The sequence below is a fragment of the Trichomycterus rosablanca genome, chromosome 1, assembly GCF_030014385.1.
Source record: "Trichomycterus rosablanca isolate fTriRos1 chromosome 1, fTriRos1.hap1, whole genome shotgun sequence".
Lineage (NCBI taxonomy): Eukaryota > Metazoa > Chordata > Actinopteri > Siluriformes > Trichomycteridae > Trichomycterus > Trichomycterus rosablanca.
This window is the reverse complement of record NC_085988.1, coordinates 75,885,067-75,906,000: the sequence shown is the minus strand read 5'-3', so window position 1 is coordinate 75,906,000 and position 20,934 is coordinate 75,885,067. Positions and strand designations below refer to the sequence as shown.

The following is a 20,934-nucleotide window of genomic DNA, read 5'->3' as shown; positions in this document are numbered from 1 at the left end:
TCGTTCTTGAGTCAAAATAGCGTCGAAATTTTAAGATGCCTAACTAGTGAGGATATTAAGGCATCTAGGATTTCGAACAGCCTACATCTCGGGAGCGTGCATAGGATGACATAAAATGCTGCCTATGTAGAGAGATTACTAGGTTTTCGAACACACCCAATGTCTTTTGTAAAAAGCGCTATACAAATTCATATATTTGAACTGACTTGGAGCAGATGGCACAATAATGTATGTTTCATGCATTAACATTAAAATGAACACTTTAAAAAAATATCCTACTAAATATGACAAAGGAGCTGGGGACAAATTTCTTTAACTGTGTTTACTTACTTAAATATTTACTCTTTCTATTTTACAAACCTTCACATTCTGCTCACCTTGAGATCGGACACGTCTCTGTAGCACTTCTCAGAGCGGGTGTGATCAGACAGCTGGACGTTCCAGAAGCAGGGCAGCTGGTGCACTAGGAAGGGGTTCTGTTTGATCACAGCGTTGAAGATGTCCTGCAAAACACCACACCGCACTTAACATCCCCTTACATCATATACTGACTGTTAATGACATCTGTGAAATGATTTGTTTCTTTACAGTATGAGGCCGGGGCAGTACGGCTGCTAGTAGTGGGTATCACTGTCGCCTCACAGCAAGAAGGTCCTGGGTTCGATCCCCAGGTGGGGCGGTCCGGATCCTTTCTGTATGGAGTTTGCATGTTCTCTTCGTGTCTGCGTGGGTTTCCTCCGGGTGCTCTGGTTTTCCTCCCACAGTCCAAAGACATGCAAGTGAGGTGAATTGGAGATACAAAATTGTGCATGATTGTTTGATATAACCTTGTGAACTGATGAACCTTGTGTAATGAGTGACTATCGTTCCTGTCATGAATGTAACCACAGTGTAAAACATGATGTTAAAATCCTAATAAACAAGCAAACAGTATGAGGCCAGATATAACAAGTCATGACATCACTGTGTCTTTATCAAACAGGAACAGCTTAAGTGAGGCGTATGGTTTTTAAATGGGCACAGGTGGTAGTGTGGGTGTAGTGTAGTGTGGCAGCATCCTGTGACCACTGATGAAGGTCTAGAAGATGACCAACTCAAACAGCAGCAATAGATGAGCGATCGTCTCTGACTTTACATCTGCAAGGTGGACCAACTAGGTAGGAGTGTCTAATAGAGTGGACAGTGAGTGGACAAAAAAAATCCAGCCGCGCTGCTGTGTCTGATTCACTCATACAAGCACAACACACTGTGTCTTTATCAAACAGGAACAGCTTAAGTGAGGTGTATGGTTTTTAAATGGGCACAGGTGGTAGTGTGGGTGTCAGATAACTAAATGATTTTGGGACCAGGGTTAAATCCTCAATTACTGTCTGTAGGGAGTTCTCCCTGTTCCCCATGTGCCTACTTTGGTTTCCTCAAGGTGATGAATTGGTGGCTTATCCCAGCTTTTTTTCTCAGGCTCTGGACCCAAAACCATACTAACATAAAAAAAAGCAGACAGAAGAACCCATTAAATTATTCATTTTACTAAGTGCTTCATCTTGGTAGGATTTACAGGGGGTTCAATGTCATCTGGAAACACTGGGCACAAGCAGAACAATAATGGATAGTGCAGGGCAGTGTTGGACAGTGCACTATTCCATCAGAGGGCAAGTTACTAAATAAATAATGAACTAGTTTTGGGAGGTGGGAGGAAACTAAATAAGCTCAAGGAAACCAAATAATACAATTTGTACACAGTGTCTCTTTCTTGACTGTGGCACACTAGTGCCTGTGGTGCAGAGTTTTGTATGTTTTCCTTTGTTTTTTGTTATTATTTCACTTTCTACCACCACTTTATCCTGGTCAGGGTCATGGTACACTATATTGCCAAAAGTATTCACTCATCCATCCAAATAATTGAATTCAGGTGTTCCAATCACTTCCATGGCCACAGGTGTATAAAACCAAGCACCTAGGCATGCAGACTGCTTCTACAAACATTTGTGAAAGAATGGGTCGCTCTCAGGAGCTCAGTGAATTCCAGCATGGTACCGTGATAGGATGCCACCTGTGCAACAAGTCCAGTCGTGAAATTTCCTCACTACTAAATATTCCACAGTTAACTGTCAGTGGTATTATAACAAAGTGGAAGTGATTGGAAAAGACAGCAACTCAGCCACGAAGTGGTAGCCCCGTAAAATGACAGAGCGGGGTCAGCGGATGCTGAGGCGCATAGTGCCAGTGATAGCTCAGCGGTTAAGGTACTGGACTAGTAAACACAAGGTTGCCGGTTCAAGCCCCGCCACCACCAAGTTGCCACTGTTGGGTCCCTGAGCAAGGCCCTTAACCCTCAATTGCTCATTGTGTTCAGCTCATTGTGTAAGTCGCTTTGGATAAAAGCGTCTGCTAAATGCTGAAAATGTAAATGTAAATGTAGTGCACAGAGGTCGCCAACTTTCCGCAGAGTCAATCGCTACAGACCTCCAAATCTTCATGTGGCCTTCAGATTAGCTCAAGAACAGTGTGTAGAGAGCTTCATGGAATGGGTTTCCATGGCCGAGCAGCTGCATCCAAGCGCAATGCAAAGCGTCGGATGCAGTGGTGTAAAGCACGCCGCCACTGGACTCTAGAGCAGTGGAGACATGTTCTCTGGAGTGACAAATCACGCTTCTCCGTCTGGAAATCAGATGGACGAGTCTGGGTTTGGCGGTTGCCAGGAAAACGGTACTTGTCTGACTGCATTGTGCCAAGTGTAAAGTTTGGTGGAGGGGGGATTATGGTGTGGGGTTGTTTTTCAGGAGTTGGGCTCGGCCCCTTAGTTCCAGTGAAAGGAACTCTTAATGCTTCAGCATACCAAGAGATTTTGGACGATTTCATGCTCCCAACTTTGTGGGAACAGTTTAGGGATGGCCCCTTCCTGTTTCTTCCCTCGATAGAACACCTTTGGGATGAATTAGAGCGGAGACTGTGAGCCAGGCCTTCTCGTTCAACATCAGTGTCTGACCTCACAAATGCGCTTCTGGTAGAATGGTCAAAACAAACTGTGATGCAGTGTGTATTCTGACATCTTTCTGTCAGAACCAGCATTAACTTCTTCAACAAGTTGAGCTACAGTAGCTCGTCTGTTGGATCAGACCACACGGGCCAGCCTTTGCTCCCCAGGTGCATCAATGAGCCTTGGCCGCCATGACCCTGTCGCCGGTTTACCACAAGTAGTATTTAAAAGCGTTAATTATGTATTCAAGCATCACTAATAAGTAACTTTAGTAATATGTAAGAACACTATTAATAAAAGCTTTTTGTATCATCGTGGTCAAACTTTGTTCTTTATTTGCTGATGGTTACACGCCCATTATAAATAACAATGGTATTCAGGTTAGGTCATTGATTAGCACCTTGAATTTCTTTTAGAAAGCAATTATCTTTGAGTTTGGGGTTGATTCATCTCATTTAATCATCCAGACATAGTTTCCTAGATGATGAATTTCTCTGTACATGTCCTTTCTCACTGTTTTCTTGATGACGTGCAATGCCTCCTCCACAGTTCAGCCTAGTGCTGTTTATTGCACATTGTTCACTGTGTAGCTGATGGTCCTGATGCATTATTTTAAGTGACTGCTGACGGCTCTCTTTTTCCTTATCATTAGTCTAAGAGCAGGTTGTAAAATCTTGTGTGATGTTCCTGTTTTGTGATGATTTGTGTTTCCTTAAACTTTCCACTTGCAAACTTTTAAACCTAATGTGCCATTAAACCTAAGTCAATTATCTTTCATTTCTGATGACTATAAGCTGCTCAATTATTTGATGCATCTGCAGAGATTAGAGTGGGTTTTGAGTGAATAAGGGTGTGTCAGGGTATTTTATATTTAAATGAGATGTAAATAAGGGGTAATTGTGCCTCACACATTCAGTAAAGCAATTAAGTTTTTATCAGAACTTATTTAAAGAATTAATCAGACGTGTAAATCATATGTACATTATTCTAAATACTCATTTGCTTGTTTATCACACACATTTGTGTGTGTGTATGTGTGTGTGTACCTGATCTGCGAGGGATGTAGACAGCATGCTCATCAGCTCTCTCTCGGCTGTCAGTCTCCACATCTGCTCCCATCTGAGCTTCCTCAAACGATCCAGCAGCAGCAGAATCACACCTGTAACACACACACACACACACATTTACATTTTCTGCATTTAGCAGACACTTTAATCCAAAGCGACTTACAGTACTGTGACAGTATATTGTCTTAGCAATTGAGGGTTAAGGGCCTTGCTCCAACAGTGGCAGCCTGGCAGTGATGGGGCTTGAACCAGCAACCTTTCAGTTACTAGTCCAGTACCTTAACCGCTAGGCTACAATGCCCTTACACACACACACACACACACACACACACACACACAAACAAACATACTTCTAATATATATTTATCACAACATATCTTGTATATTCATTAACATGATGCAAGGCATTGATACAGTGAGTGTGAACAAGTATTCAACCACTTTTATTTTCATTTTCTGATATACTTCCAGTTCATATATCTACATGTGTACAAAATCTTTGTTTGTTTTTATTTTTGCGTAAATAATTTTTAATAAAAAATCTATAGTGGACCCTTAAGTTCCGAATGATTTACCATACCAACATTTGACGGTGCGTGAGAAGAAGGAAATTGCTGAGTAAAGTACTCTTTCTTTCGTGCAATTACACCTACAAAATACAATACTATTGAAATAAAGAAGGAAATAATAGAGAAATATGAGAGTTATTGTTGTTTCTGGTAGATACATTTTATATGAAAAAAGGAAATTTATTATGGTGTATGATACAGCACACGTACTGTACTGAATGTGTGTTTTTTATGTACAGTACTACTGTGTATTGTTGTTTATTATTGTTTATTACAGTATTATCTATTCTATAATTTAAGGAAAATATACTTGTATTTATAACAAAAAGACCATTTAAGACATTAGAAAGGTTAGGTAAGGTGGTGGTTTGGGAGGTCTGGCACGGATTAATTCTATTTACATTATTTCTTATGGGAAAAATAGGCTTAACTAACGAACATTTTGACTTAAGAACAGCCCTTCAGAACCAATTAAATTCGTAAGTCAAGGGTCTACTGTATTGTGTGGAAGGTATTCATACACCACCAAAATATATTGCTGACAAAATTGACTCAAGTGCTCAGCAGATTTAGGAAAAATGTTTAAAAACACTACATGTCATGACCAAATAAAGCAAAAGAAAAAAGAGAAAGAAGAGTTTGCAAAGCTGTTTTAAATACTAAAAATGGCTGGTGTGTATTCCACTAGCACACCAGCACCGAGATTCTGAACTTCTCGTTTCGAAACTCGGCGTTGCCACCGGTCGGCTGTGCGCCATCTAGCATGCATAATTGCCAGTGCAACTGCAGGGAGGGATGACGGACTATGTGGGCGGGGTCTTCAAACGCTGTGTAAGGACCCTGATTGGTGGATAGAGGTGCCTGTGCAGAGTGAATGGGTGGGAAAGGGTTCCGTTAAGGGCTGTGCACGGGTCAGAGGAGGCATGAATATACCCAACTCGACTGCAAAATATCGGGGATAACCAGCAGCGGAAGACAAATTGACTACATTAAATTGGGAGACACTGGGGAAAAAAAACCATAAAAAATAAATAAGAAAATAATTGCTGTTTTCAGGAACATACTAAAAAAAAAAAAAAACATTGATAGTCCAACTATTTGTGTATAAAATGTTGTCCCTACATTTTACTTCTGTTTAATCCTTTAAATTCATAATTTTTAATGATAAATATTCAAAATAAAAAAATTATTTTGTTATTATTATTAAAAATCATATAATCAACATAATTTAACAATTTAATACTTAAAGCATTTACAAGAATTTCTGAATTTCCCTTGTGTGGCCATATTTATAAATATAAAGTAAATGCAAATGTATTATCTTGAACTTCTGTTAAGTACATTAAATCCATACACTCAGGGGTGTCTGAGCATGTGCTTCAATAGAAAGGATAACACGACCTTTTGTACAAAGGAATTGACATGTTTGACCTTTACAGATGTGCTAACTTGCTTTCCAGTAGTATCAAATACTGAAGAATTTTTGTACTTTCTAAAGATTCAACTTGAAACTCAACGTCAAGTGGTTCTGGGAGTAGCGTTGAGCTTAAAAGGCGTTGAGTTTCAAGGTATTTTTTCCCATAAGGATGTATGGGAAACCTGTTAATGCGTTCCATGGTCCTGTGGAACTACATATATTTTGGCCTAATGTAAAATAATGGGGTTGTTTTTGACACTTATACATTGAAAATAACACAAATATAATATAAAAAACACTGAAATACAGTTGAAAAAAGTAAAAAATCAATAAAAAATACAATAAAACCTGCACTTTACCTTTACTTCTTTATTGTTTTCTTATGCTTCTTAATTAGTGGAGAGAATTTATGAGCAGTAATAATAAAGAGAGTTTTAGGGTACATTAAGTCACGTTAAGTTTTTTTTTTAAACAATAAGCATTTTAGACTCTCGGAAAAGCCGATTCTCACAAATTCTCAGCACCCCGAGCTATAACACAAGTTTAAAAGTGAAAAAGTGAGAAAAATCCAGTTAAACACAGATACATGTGGAGCTTTCAGAGTAAATTTGACGGTTATTTCACACAAATGCAGATTTGCCTTGTATTCGCAGTTTGATGACGTTTTACCACACCGCTGGGGGCAGCAGAGTGGCAAAGTGGGTAGCACTGTTGCCTCACAGCAAGAAGGTCCTGGGTTTGATCCCCGGGTGGGGTGGTCCGGGTCCTTTCTGTGTGGAGTTTGCATGTTCTCCCCGTGTCTGCGTGGGTTTACTCCGGGTGCTCCGGTTTCCTCCCACAGTCCAAAGACATGTAAGTGAGGTGAACTGGATACTAAATTGTCCATGACTGTGTTTGATGTAACCTTGTGAACTGATGAATCTTGTGTAATGAATAACTACCGTTCCTGTCATGAATGTAATCAAAGTGTAAAACATGACGTTAAAAATCCCTAATAAACAAACAAACAAACAAACCACACCGCTCAAGCAGTCAGACACATGTTGAGTTTAAGAGAAACGTTGAGTTTAAAGGTACAAATTTCTTGACAAAGGGTGTTGAGTTTCGGGGGTGTTGATTTACAAGGTACCACTGTAATTGTTATACTGATTCTAGGAATTGTAATAAAATCATTTTTGTGTTCTTAGACTTTTGCTCTTAATGTATATTAAATAAAAATAAGTGGCTGAACATTTGCTTAAACACCCTCAGTGTATATGAGTATATATAATCCTGCTCCAGTAGTAGCTCCAGAGTAAAGATATGTGTTACACATTTACAAACTGCAGGGATAACAGATGCATTAGTGTATTTACAACTTCAATAAATACTGAATAATCCTTCCACTGATATACATCCAGTTACTACAGATGCATTAAATGACCCGGCATAAAAGCTGTGTTTGACTAACCAGTGTTGAAGCCTCTGCCAAGAGCTGGCCAGGGCCGATGGTTCTTCCACAAGTTCCCTAAATACCAGTCACTCTGATTCTCCACCAACCCCAACACCTGCTGACCTGAAACAGAAAACATACAGTTTAGTATCATAATAATTTGTACTGATCATGAAAATAAATTGAAATGATTGATAGATTGTAAGGGTCTGTTAGCGCTCTGCAGTTCAGCAATGGTCCTTTACAAATGTTTAGTTTAATAGCTTAATGTCACCTAAGAAATTACTTGTACCTAGTGTACTAAAGTACAAAGGACAAAGCCAATTAACCTTAGGCAGAAAGACAGTGATCTTAAACGCTAGACTACCTAGATAGCTGGTTCCACAAATTCATACATTTCAGGATGTGCATGTGGGAATTTCCTTAACCTTTATTTACAATACATTTCATGTGTGTAGCTTGTAGTTAATATAATTTTACATTTGGTACCTTTGGTTTTTTGTATTATTTATTTATTTTTTAATTTAAAATGTATTTGTGGTTATTTATAGGGTTTTTTCAATTGTATACATTGTATTCAATTGTTTCATTTTCACATTGTTGACAACTCTTCACACAGTTTACATAACACTTTGCTAAGTGGACTAAACTGTGAATCATTCGGCATTGTTTCCAAACATAATGCACTTAATTGGGGTTGTGCTGGAGCCTATCCCAGCTTTTCAATGAGTGCAAGGCACACAGTAACACCCTGGCAGGGGTGCCAGTCCATCGCAGGGCAGACACACACACACACACACATACACACACCCATTTACCTATAGGGCAATTCAGTGTCTCCAATTAACCTGACTGCATGTTTTTGGACTGTGGGAGGAAACCGGAGCTCCCGGAGGAAACCCATGCAGACACGGGGAGAACATGCAAACTCCACACTAGTGATGGGTCGTTCACGAACGATCCGATTCTATTGAACGGCTCTTTAAAATTAACAAAAGGAACCGAGTCACGCCTCTGGGAGCCGTTATATATATTTTTATTTCTGCGCAGTTCTTATCGGCTGTAATCCACCCAGTGTGTGTTGTGCTGGTATGAGTGGATGAGACACAGCAGCGCTAATGGAGTTTTTAAAAACCTCACTGTCACTGCTGGACTGAGAATAGTTCACCAACCAAAAATATCCAGCCAACAGCGCCCCATGGGGTGCATTGAGATGACCAACTCAAACAGCAGCAATAAATGAGCAGTAGTCTCTGACTTTACATCTACAAGGTGGACCAACTAGGTAGGAGTGTCTAATAGAGTGGACAGTGAGTGGACACGGTATTTAAAAACTCTGTCTGATCCACTCATACCAGCACAACACACACTAACACACCACCACCATGTCAGTGTCACTGCAGTGCTGAGTATCATCCACCACCTAAATAATACCTGCTGTGTGGTGGTCCTGTGGGGGTCCTGACCTTTGAAGAACAGAGTGAAAGCAGGTTAAAAAAGTATGTTGATAAACAGATGGACTACAGTCAGTAAGAATGGGACAGGAAGAATGGGACAAAATAAAAGCTGAAACACTAAATTACTTGGTATCCTCGGTGCCAAAACGTCTTTTAAGTGTGGTGAAAAGGAATGGCAACATTACAGAGTGGTAAATGCTTTACTGTCCCAACTTTTTTTGGAATGTGTTGCAGGCCTGAAATGCAGGAATGGATGTTTATTAATAAGTGAAATGAAGTTGAGCAGATAAAACATGAAATATCTCAGGTTCATCCTTTCTGCAATCAAATAAAAGTAAATGTAAGAAACTCTGTGTTTTTTATTATTTGCATTTTCCATGCTGTCCCAACATTTTCTGATTTGGGGTTGTACAATATTCATTGATATGACCTTTCTCCACTGATTTTATTATTATTATTATTATTTCTGTATTCTCTCAGAGTGGTCATGCATTGATGAGATGTACATTTGTAATTGCCACTGGGCCTAAAAATCCGCTGAGCCAATCAACAATTCATAGCTGATCCAGAGATCTGCAAATATGGATTTTATAGCTGGAGGCGTAGTGAACAGGAGCCACTTAGCATTTCTCATGACCTTTTGTAACATCTTCACCTGATGCTTTTCTGCATGTAAAAGACTGACAGGCTAAAAGCTCTGTAACGAGTTTGTTAATGAGATATCTGTGCGTACGTGCTGTGAGTGTGTAAGCGGCTAAAAAACCCTCAGGTTGAGAATCACCTTTGAGTTAGACTTTTTAGTATTTTAGGATGTTATTTTAGGATGTTATTCTCATAAAATCTCTTGCTCAGCACTTTTTTGTCTTTATTTTTTTATAGCAAGGACAAAATTCAAAGTTAAAGTTTTATCAAAAATTAATTATTCAGGGCATGGCTACATTTATATTCATAACCTGCTGACTTCCAAACCTGCTGACTCTAGGAATCCAAAAAAATTTAATCTTTACTGAAAGTGATAACGCCGGATGAATGTTTAAATGTGGGTGAAAAATGCTTCTCAGATAACTTTGTCATTAAATATTAAAGTGTGTCAGCAGAGGATAATCTGCATTAAAAGTTGCAGATTGATAGAAGCCTGGAAATTGAAAAGTACACCGATCAGGCATAACATTAAAACCACCTCCTGGTTTCTACACTCACTGTCCATTTTATCAGCTCCACTTACCATATAGAAGCACTTTGTAGTTCTACAATTACTGACTGTAGTCCATCTGTTTCTCTGCATGCTTTGTTAGCCCCCTTTCATGCTGTTTTTCAATGGTCAGGACTCTCCAGGACCACCACAGAGTAGGTATTATTTAGGTGGTGGATCATTCTCAGTACTGCAGTGACACTGACATGGTGGTGGTGTGTTAGTGTGTGTTGTGCTGGTATGAGTGGATCAGACACAGCAATGCTGATGGAGTTTTTAAACACCTCACTGTCCACCAACCAAAAACATCCAGCCAATAGCGCCCCGTGGGCAGCGTCCTGTGACCACTGATGAAAGTCTAGAATATGGCCAACTCAAACCGCAGCAATAGATGAGCGATCGTGTCTGACTTTACATCTACAAGGTGGACCAACTAGGTAGGAGTGTCTAATAGAGTGGACAGTGAGTGGACACGGTATTTAAAAACTCCAGCAGCGCTGCTGTGTCTGATCCACTCATACCAGCACAACACACACTAACACACCACCACCATGTCAGTGTCACTGCAGTGCTGAGAATGATCCACCACCTAAATAATACCTGCTCTGTGGTGGTCCTGACCATTAAGAACAGGGTGAAAGCAGGTTAAAAAAGTCTGTAGAGAAGCAGATGGACTACAGTCAGTAATTGTAGAACTACAAAGTACTATATGGGAATTAGAGCTGATAAAATGGACAGTGAGTGTAAAAACAAGGAGGTGGTTTTAATGTTATGGCTAATCAGTGTAAACTGACCTTCTCTACCGGCATGCGGTGTCGCTGAATACTGACTAGCACTCTAGGTTTTATGTGTTTATAATGCAGTGTCAACAACGTGTGATCATTTTTACTCTTTTGCAACTGTTATAAATTTTGAATTGGCTGTATTGGCTTTTGTCTGAGAGGCCAGACCTCTGGAGAATAATCAATAAGCAGAGAAAGTTAATTAGCCATTTCAAGGCCTAAGAAGTTACTACTGGAAGCAAAATGACTTCAGTTTATACACCATTGCACACATTAAAAAAATAAATTAAATAAGTTTTTAATTTATTTTAAATTTAATTCATTTTGAATTCATTAAAGTTTTGGTGCTTTAGTCACACCCATTGCTCAAAGGTAATGAAATCAGTGATATAAAATAAGTCTAGACTGAAAACATATTTATTTTCTCAGACTTTTGATTAGTATAGACAAAGGCGCAGAGCTTGGGGGTTTTTGGTCATAGAAACTTGTGGTGATCAGGGATGTTGGGTTGCTGTCGTTCTGCCTCTCTTATCCAATCACTCAGGTTTGATGACGGTGGGTGAGGTGGGCGCTGATGTCCTGTGAAAACCTTCATGACCTTCTTACCTGCTCGCTCTCCCTTTTAGTTATGCTGTAATAATTAGGGCTGCCGGAGTCTAAAACTCTCTGTAAAACTGTTTTACTCAACTAGCATTGTACATTATTAACTACATTCTCTGTTGTTTTACCTCGAGGGCATTCTGATGGAAACCTGTTAACCCGCCGAGGTTAAGGACTGAAGTCGAGACAACGATGCTGCTCCTGCCGGATGTGACGGGTCTGGAGTAATTGCACCAAGATTATTTATTTATTTATTTATTGCCAGTTATAACTTTTAGTTCATTTAATTCTGTGTTTGTATGATTTGTGTAAATCCTACTTATTTAAAGTATCCTCCAGGCCACCCAAGATGGATGGGCCCTGCTGAGTCTGGTTCCTCTCAAGGTTTCTTCATGTAATTTTCAGGGAGTTTTTCATTGCCACAGTCGCCCTCGGCTTGCTTATCAGAGGTTTTTGTATCTGTTGGTCATGGATTTTGTAAAGTTGCTTTGAGACAATGTCTATTGTAAAAAGCGCTATATAAATAAAGTTGACTTGACTTTACTTCAATTCTACATCTTAAATTTTGTGGCAGTTTAAAAGGCCCTCTTTTAGCCGCTCAGGTGGGGCAGCGGTAAAATACACTAGCACACCAGAACTGGGACAGGTTTCCATTTGAGAACATTTGAAACAGAGCACATTGATTCATTGGAGTAAAATCAGGGAGCTGTGCTCTCATCTAATGGTAAAGATTCATTCATTTTGCTCACTCTATTTCATTATGGTGTTGTGCGTAAACAACTCCATGGATCAGTGCGCCTTTGTTTTGTTTCCGAGATTCAGTTGTGGTTCAGGCCTTGATAAACAGCTGTATAAACCAATCAGAGCTTCCGAATTCAGATTTTGGGTGGAATTTCAGTTGTTTCTCTAATCCAAAGCAATATATGATACTTTTTTGGATTTTTTTAATGTGCGTTATTTAGATGGCCTGGCAATTAAAAACTCTCTCTTTACTGGATGCAGAGGTATAAGTGACAGCTTAGTTAACGAGTTACCAGTTTCAGCTTTTAACCATGAAAGCCAGGAGAATACATTATCTGTCAGATATTTTTTTATATATTCTGGAACTATTCTGGAAAAGTGAAGGAAAACATTTACAAAAAAGTGGACTTGGTGGTGGTGGGTCTTGAACCGGCAACTTTCTGTTTACTAGTCCAGTACCTTAACCACTGAGCTATCACTGCCTTATTTTCCTAATGGAACAACACATGGATATAGATTTGGTCTCATTTTGAAAAAGAGAAGCTCAGGTAAGCAACGGTTATGATTTTATGTTTCTGTAAGGTTGATCTGGGTCACAGTGCTGCTGTTTACCATGTGCTTTTATTTTGCAATGATAGCAAAGCATTATCAAATATTGAACTTTTTTGGAATTTTTTGATGCTCATTTATTTAAAGTAAAATATCAGTGGCCTGCCATTGTACTTTGTTAAGTTTACATTATATCATATCGTATATCACTACTTCTCAAAAGCATATTGAGATATGACTTTTTTAGTCATATTGCCCAGCCCTACTATGTCAAACAAGCTCTCACTTGTCCACATAAATTTGGACATATAGTGTTTTTGTAGATATTCACAAAACACAGAAAAACAAAAAAGAAAAATTCTTTTATCATCTTATAGCACCAAGGTCCCTGCATATCTCAAATTTAGACATGTTTGACTTCAGTGGTAACATCCATAACAGTATAAAAGGATTTAGAGAATTAAGAAAAACTCTATGAATGGCCAGAAACAAATAATAGATGCCCTTGATTTGCACTGCAATAAAAACCGACACGCTGTTGTTATTGAAAAAAATTGTGTTGGAATACTTCTGGAAACCAGAAAAAAGCCATAGATAAACATCCTCCAGAAACCACTGACTTTGCCCCCACAGATTTTCTCACTGCCCCTCCCAAGCGCAACGCAAGCAAAGGCTATTTTTTTATTATCTCTGAACCAATCACAAAAACAGATTTTGCTGTTCAGTGTGAAGTTATTTCTTTGCTTATTTCTGATTGGCTCTTTGAGTCATATAAAACAGGCAGACTGTTTCGAGCAGCTCAGTAGAGCAGATCGAAAGCAGTTCTGTCAGTGTAAACAGAAGAGGCGATTAAATATCAGGGCAATTTAAAACACTTTTTCAAGTTTAAACTCACTTCCACAAGGTAACGTTTGCTTAATGTGGTGATTCGTTGCTTAATATTACTTACTTTTAATATTTTTTTAATTATTTTATTAGCAGTTAGTTAGTAGCAGCTAATCTGTCGGACTTAACTTTACTTGATATCTTTTTTGTATGTTTTTTTGTGTGAATTTTGCATTTAATAAACATACATTGTGGGAAAACTTGCAATGCATCATTTTCTGATTCTAAAAAAATCAACCGAACTTGCCAGTGTCACATCTGAGGGCTCCTCCATGTCACGACATGCCCAACCATCATGATCACCCACCCACACAAGCAAAGCAGTCCAGAACCGGGGCTGTCTGGAATCAAGCTAATCTAAATTAAACGATCACATCTCTTGCTACCAATGTAAAGTTCAAAAGCAAGCTTCTGACAGAGTATTCTGGATTTTTTTGGTGCCAGTTGTATGGGTAACACCATACATCCATAATTTTGGAACAACATGTGATTTTATCTAAACCATTCAGGTTTTGTACCTGATGTCTGTAAAGCTACTTAAAGACTTTTTTTTTTGTTTAAAAAGTGCAATACAAAGAAATGTGAACTTGACTTGTCGTTTTTACAACAAGAACAGTTTGAATATATACAGTTTATGACCTATTTTCTTTCTGAGCAATGCATTCCATTTCATATGTAAAACAGTCCTCACAAAAACTTCCCATACTTCAGAATGATCATAAGCACAGTTTGTCCTGGACAGAGGAATAAAATATTCACTTTCTGCCACATGATGAAAAAGATAAGTTGAGTGGTTGATGTATTTCTGGAAAACTTGCCCTACATGTGCCACAGCTGGATATACTTCGGTCAACTCCAATCAAGAAAAGTGGTTCTCTATCAAAAAAAACCTTTCAGTGATGCTTTTACACCTGGCTTGATTTCAAATCAGGAGGTAAACTGTTCACTCTGCCCTCTGTACCCTGTGTAGTGTTCTGATAGAAATGATCACGTTCGTTTGGTTCTGTTGTGTTGTTAATGAGCTGAAATGTGGAAAAATATCCCCTAAGGTACTAATGTGACTGTGATAATGGTCCCTGCACTAAAACATGTTGCTCTGACAGTGGGTGAAAGACCATTAATCTAGTAAAAAATGATCAAGACTTAAAGGTCCCGAAGCATTTTTTTTTCTCTTTTTTCTCCGAATTTTCCCCCCAATTTTCTCCCCTAATCTAGTCGTATCCAATTACCCTGATTGCGTTACGCTTCACCTCTACCGATACAACCCTCCACTGCTGACTGAGGAGCTTCACAACTGACACGTCCCCTCCGACACATGCTCAGTACCGACTGCATCTTTTCACCTGCATGAGGCGAGTTCATATGCGGATCAGCCTTGTGCACGGAGAGCCACACCCTGATCAGCATTATTCCCCAACTCTGCACAGGTGCCATTAATCAGCCAGCAGAGGTCATAATTGCACCAGTTATGAGGAACCCTGGTTACGAGGAACCCTGGTCTGGCTAATCCAACCCTGTGAACAACAGCCAATTGTTGTTCATGTGGCCGCCCAGTCCAGCTGGATGGCCGAGGTGAGATTCAAAACAATGTATTCAAAATGCCAGCTCTGGTGTGCTAGCGTATTTTACCACTGTGCCACCTAAGTGGCTCGACCGAAGCATTTTATTGGAACCACAGCCCCATGCATACTTGTGATACGTAAAATCTAGAGTTTTTACTGTTTATTAGATTTTTTAAAGAATTTTATAACATTTAATGTACAAGGAGATTCCCTCAAAAGAGGCCCTGAATATTCTGTGATAACTCTCACTAGAAAGCAGCAATCTGAACAAAACGATGTGCAATGTTCTCCTCAGTATATGGTGCTTTGAACAAGCTGGGATGCCCCTGCGCCCTGAGGTAGGTGCCGGACAGCCGTCGTGACATTTAACCTCCGTTTGCAACTTCCGATTGCATACCCCGTACCCCTTCACTCAGTCACTCGACTTCTCATCAGGATGGTGGTGTACAGTATTGAGCAGTGCATCTTCATGGTGCGAACCTATTGGGTCACCAATTTGTTTAAGTGAAAAAAAGTCTATGGGAACAAGCCTGGCACTGTGAAAGATTTGAAGGAAAACATCCAACGTGAAATTGCTGCTATTCCCCCCCAATATGCTTGCCGATACGTTCAGGAACATTAAGACCACTTTCCTAATATTGTGATGGTCTCACTTTTGCTGCACCATACGCAACAAACTGAGATGCAGTGTGTATTCTGACACCTTTCTATCAGAACCAGCATTAACTTCTTCAGCAATTTGAGCTACAGTAGCTCATCTGTTAGATCGGACCACACGAGCCAGCCTTCCCTCCCCACGTGCATCAATGAGCCTTGGCTGCCCATGACCCTGTCGCCGGTTTACCACTGTTCCTTCCTTTGATAGATACTAACCACTACATTTTTTTTGGTTAAAGTTGCTTCATCCTAACGGGAGTTACAACAGAATATTCAGGGCCTCTTTCGAGTGAATCTCCTTGTATAACGGTTAATTTTAGCTACCAGTACCAAAACTACAAGTCTATTATATTTTTCTTAAACTTTAATATAACTGTTATAATTTAATAGAGCATAACTATTATAATTTTACTAAAAATTTGCATTCAGACATTTCCTTATTCATTCATTGTCTGTTTCACCACCACTTTATCCTATTCAGGGTTGTGGTGGGTACAATTCACTGGGCAAAAAGTTGGAAACATCCAAGACAGATTGCATCACAGGGTGAACACACATACAGACAAACACCCACACGGTAATTTCAGAAACTCCAATTAACCTAACTGCTTGTTCTTGGACTTATGGGAGAAAATATGGGAGTTATTTACAAGCTTCTCTTTGTTTACAGCCACTGACATGTCGCAGAGGTTAACACGTGAGGAGCGGATAGAAATTGTGTTGATGTCTGGTGAACGCAGTACCCGGGTCATTGCAGCAGATTTCAATGCAAGACACCCTACGAGACCACCCATCTCCCATGCTACAGTTAGCAAACTGCTTGCCAAGTTTCGTGAAACTGGTTCAGTGTTGGATTTGCCAAAATGTGGACGCATGAAAACTGTCACTAATGAAGAAACATCAGTGGCTGTCCTAGCTTCATTCAGCAAGAGCCCACAGCGTAGCACTCGCCGCATGTCACTGGAGAGTGGCATCAGTCGAACATCCCTTCGGCGGATATTAGCTACTCACAAATGGCACCCTTACAAACTCCAGCTGCTGCAGCATCTCAACGAGGATGACCCAGATCGGCGCACTGAATTTGCAGAATGGGCAAAACAAAAATTGGAACAGGACCCTCAGTTTACACAGAACATTTTGTTCAGTGATGAGGCAAACTTTTATGTGAATGGTGAAGTTAACAAACAAAACCACCGCTATTGGTCTGACACTAACCCACATTGGATAGATCCCTCCAAGACTGTTGGAACACAAAAATTTATGGTATGGTGTGGTATATGGGGTACAAAGATAGTGGGGCCATTCTTCATCAATGGAAACCTCAAGGCCACTGGATATTTGAAATTGCTACATGATGATGTGTTTCCCTCTTTATGCACTGAAGCTGGCACGTTCCCTGAGTTTTTCCAGCAAGATGGTGCACCACCACATTATGGGTGTCAGGTCCGAGCATTCCTAGATGAACAGTTTCCTGGAAAGTGGATTGGTCGTCGTGGGCCAGTTGAATGGCCCCCAAGGTCTCCCGATCTGACCCCCTTAGACTTTTATCTTTGGGGTCATCTGAAGGCAATTGTCTATGCTGTGAAGATACAAGATGTGCAGCACCTGAAACTACGGATACTGGAAGCCTGTGCTAGCATTTCTTCTGCGGTGTTGCTATCAGTGTGTGAAGAGCACATTTTATAAGTGGTCAGAAGCTTGTAAATAACTCATGAAAGAATAAAGTTACATTAAAACCAAGCACACCATTGTTTTTCTTGTGAAATTCTCAATAAGTTTGATGTGTCACATGACCCTCTTCCCATTGAAAAAACTAAAGTTGGATCCAAAATGGCCGACTTCAAAATGGCCGCCATGGTCACCACCCATCTTGAAAAGTTTTCCCCCTCCCATATACTAATGTGCCACAAACAGGAAGTTAATATCACCAACCATTCCCATTTTATTTAGGTGTATCCATATAAATGGCCCACCCTGTAGACACAGAAACAATATGCAAACTCCACACAGAAATGTCCCAGACATTCAAACCCAGGACCTTCTTACTGTGAGGTGACAGTGCCACCAACCAAGCCAAACATGGAACAAGCAAAATGCCAAACATGAAACTTACAAATAAACAGTTGATTCAGAAATTATTCAGACCTCTTGACATTTGGCACACTTCATTTTTGTAATGAATGTTATTGCCATTTTTTATGCATCAATCTACATTTAATAACCTATAATGACTTAATGACATTTCAAAATAAATGTTCCCGGTCATGCTTCAGGTCATTGTTGTGTTAAAAGGTGAGTAATCTCAGTCCAAGTGTGTGTGTGCAAGTTTGTGGAGAAGGTTTTTTATATATATATGTATATTTTCTTTATGCATTTTCTCCCCTTTTTCTCCCTTTTTAGCGCGTCCAGTTGCTCCATTGCATCATGCTTCCTCTCCACCAATGCCGATCCCTGCTCTGATTGAGGAGAACGAAGCTAACCTACGCCCCCTCTGACATGTGGGCAGCATGCCGTTTGCATTTTATCACCTGCAATTTGACGAGTGCAGTGCAGCTCAGCGTTGTGTACGGAGAGACACACCCTGAGAGCACTCTTCTCTCATCTCTGTGCAGGCAACATTAATCAGCCAGCAGAGGTCGTAATTGCACCAGTCATGGGAGAGAGATCCCATCCGGCTTAGTCCTGCCCATATCTGAACAACAGGCCAATCGTTGTTCATGTGGCCGCTCAGCCTTAGCCAGTAGGCAGAGCTGAGATTCGATACAATGTATTCGAGATCCCAGCTCTGGTTCCAGCATGTTTTTACCACTGCACCACCTGAGTGGCCTTTGTGGAGAAGGTTTTATTTAACCCTTGTGTGGTGTTCATAGTTGTTACTCAGCCAATGTTTGTGGATCTGGTGGACCCACCGCATTATTGTTTTTAAATCAATAAAGCCATAATTTATTTAACGTACACAATATCAGATGTTTTAGATGTTTACAAGCAATAAAGACAGCATATGTGGTTAACATTTACTTTTCACCTATGTTGGATCATATTTATAAATAACAGTGCCATCCGTCTGTTGTGATAAAATATAAAAAAGGAAAAATCACTATCAAAATATGGCTGCAAAAACGTGTTTACTTTGAACAAATCGAAATGAAACAACCTTAAAAAATGTAAAACATTAATCAGTGTAAGAAACACCAGCCTGAACAGATCCAGTATCTGTATCAGTCTACACATCAGTTCTATCAAACACAGTCTATTCATGCAGCCTATACAACACATGAGGCTCAGCTTTACTCTGTGTGTTACATACATTCATTTGATGCATGTATGTTGTGTCTGTCTATCTCTCTGTCTGTGTCTCTGTCTGTCTGTCTGTTTCTCTCTCTGTCTGTCTCTGTCTGTATTAGTATGTATCTATATGTCTGTCTCTCTTCTCTGACTGCCTGCCTTCCTCTCTGTCTCTGCTTGTCTGTCTGTTTTTTCTGTCTGTCTCTGCCTGTCTGTTTTTATCTATCTGTCTCGGTCTGTTTGTCTGTTTCTCTCTTTGCCTGTCTTTCTGTTTCTCTTTGTCTGTCTGTCTGTCTCTCTCTCTGTGTCTCTGTCTGTTTCTCTATGTCTGTCTGTCTCTCTCTCTGTGTCTCTGTCTGTTTCTCTGTCTGTTGAGTGTGAACTCATTAAAAATATGTTATTTGCTGCTCAGGTGGCGCAGTGGTAAATACACATGCTGAAACCAGAGCTGGGATCTCGACTACATCGTATCGAATCTCAGCTCTGCCTTGCCGGCTGAGGCTGAGCGGCCACATGAACAACGATTGGCCTGTTGTTCATATGGACGGGACTAAGCCGGATAGGGTCTCTCTCTCGTGACTGATGCAATTACGACCTCTGCTGGCTGATTGATGGCGCCTGCACAGAGATGAGAAGAGAGTGCTCTCAGGGTGTGTACCTCCGTACACGCAGCTCGGCTGCACTGCACTCGTCAAAGTGTAGGTGATAAGATGCATACGGAATGCTGCCCATGTGTCGGAGGGGGTGTGGGTTAGCTTCGTTCTCCTTAATCAGAGCAGAGATCGGCATTAGTGGAGCGGAAGCATGATGCAATGGGGCAATTGGACACCTTAAAAAGGGAGAAAAAGGGGAGAAAATGCATAAAGAAAAAAAAAAATGTTATTTTATATGTTTTTCACACAAAATGAGCCAAAGGCAAAGTCTGAGGTTAAAACAATAAAAAATAGCATCATTTTCCTTTTGGTAAACATTGAAAACGGGTCCCACAGACCCAACACAACACAAGGGTTAAGAATGCTACTGCATTTAGTAGAATTCTTCAGTCCTTCAGCTTTAACCAGTCTTCATGTCCCTGCCACTGAGAAGCACCACCATAGCATGATGCTCCCACTGTAAGGATGGTGTTAGCCAAGTGATGTGCAGTGATATGCAGTCTGTTCTTCACAAAGAGTTCAGTTACACCTGAGACTTTTCCTCATGACATCTTTATATGCCGTTTAGAAAATTCCCACTGGGTTGTCAAACCTGCTTTAAAGACCTAATTAATGGAGTGCAGCAAGAAATGTTACAACAGACTTTGGACTGTTTGAACTTTTCTAGAGAGACCTTTGGGTTTTCTTCTTCCCTCCTTAACCAGGGTGTTTCTTGCCCAGATACCCAGTTTGGTCACAAAAAGAAATTTTAGTTTTGATTTGAATTAATTCCTAAAAATGAATACATTTATTTATTTATTAGGATTTTAACGTCATGTTTTACACACTTTGGTTACATTCATGACAGGACAGGTAGTTACTCATTACACAAGGTTCATCAGTTCACAAGTTTAATGTCAAACACAGTTATGGACAATTTAGTATCTCCAGTTCACCTCACTTGATTGTTTTTGGACTGTAGGAGGAAACCAGAGCTCCCGGAGGAAACCCAAGGGTTTTGAAAACTCTGTCTGTGAGACAAAGTTAATCAATTAATTGTGGCCTTTTTACATCTTGTTTACCAAATGGCGCCAATAATTATGGAAATATATTACTGTAGAACTGCCTGT

At 40.0% G+C, this 20,934-nt stretch overlaps 1 protein-coding gene across 1 annotated transcript in view; it reads right to left on the bottom strand.

Annotated features, from left to right (window-relative positions):
* LOC134324741 (xylosyl- and glucuronyltransferase LARGE1-like) overlaps positions 1-20,934 on the bottom strand; it is a 124,044-nt gene that overhangs the window by 14,075 nt on the left and 89,035 nt on the right. Inside the window, exons 7-9 of the mRNA XM_063006680.1 lie at positions 7,481-7,585; positions 4,024-4,136; positions 378-503 (exon numbers count right to left, since the gene is read on the bottom strand). Of these exons, the coding sequence (XP_062862750.1) occupies positions 378-503; positions 4,024-4,136; positions 7,481-7,585 (344 nt within the window). The remainder of the gene's footprint in view (positions 1-377; positions 504-4,023; positions 4,137-7,480; positions 7,586-20,934) is intronic.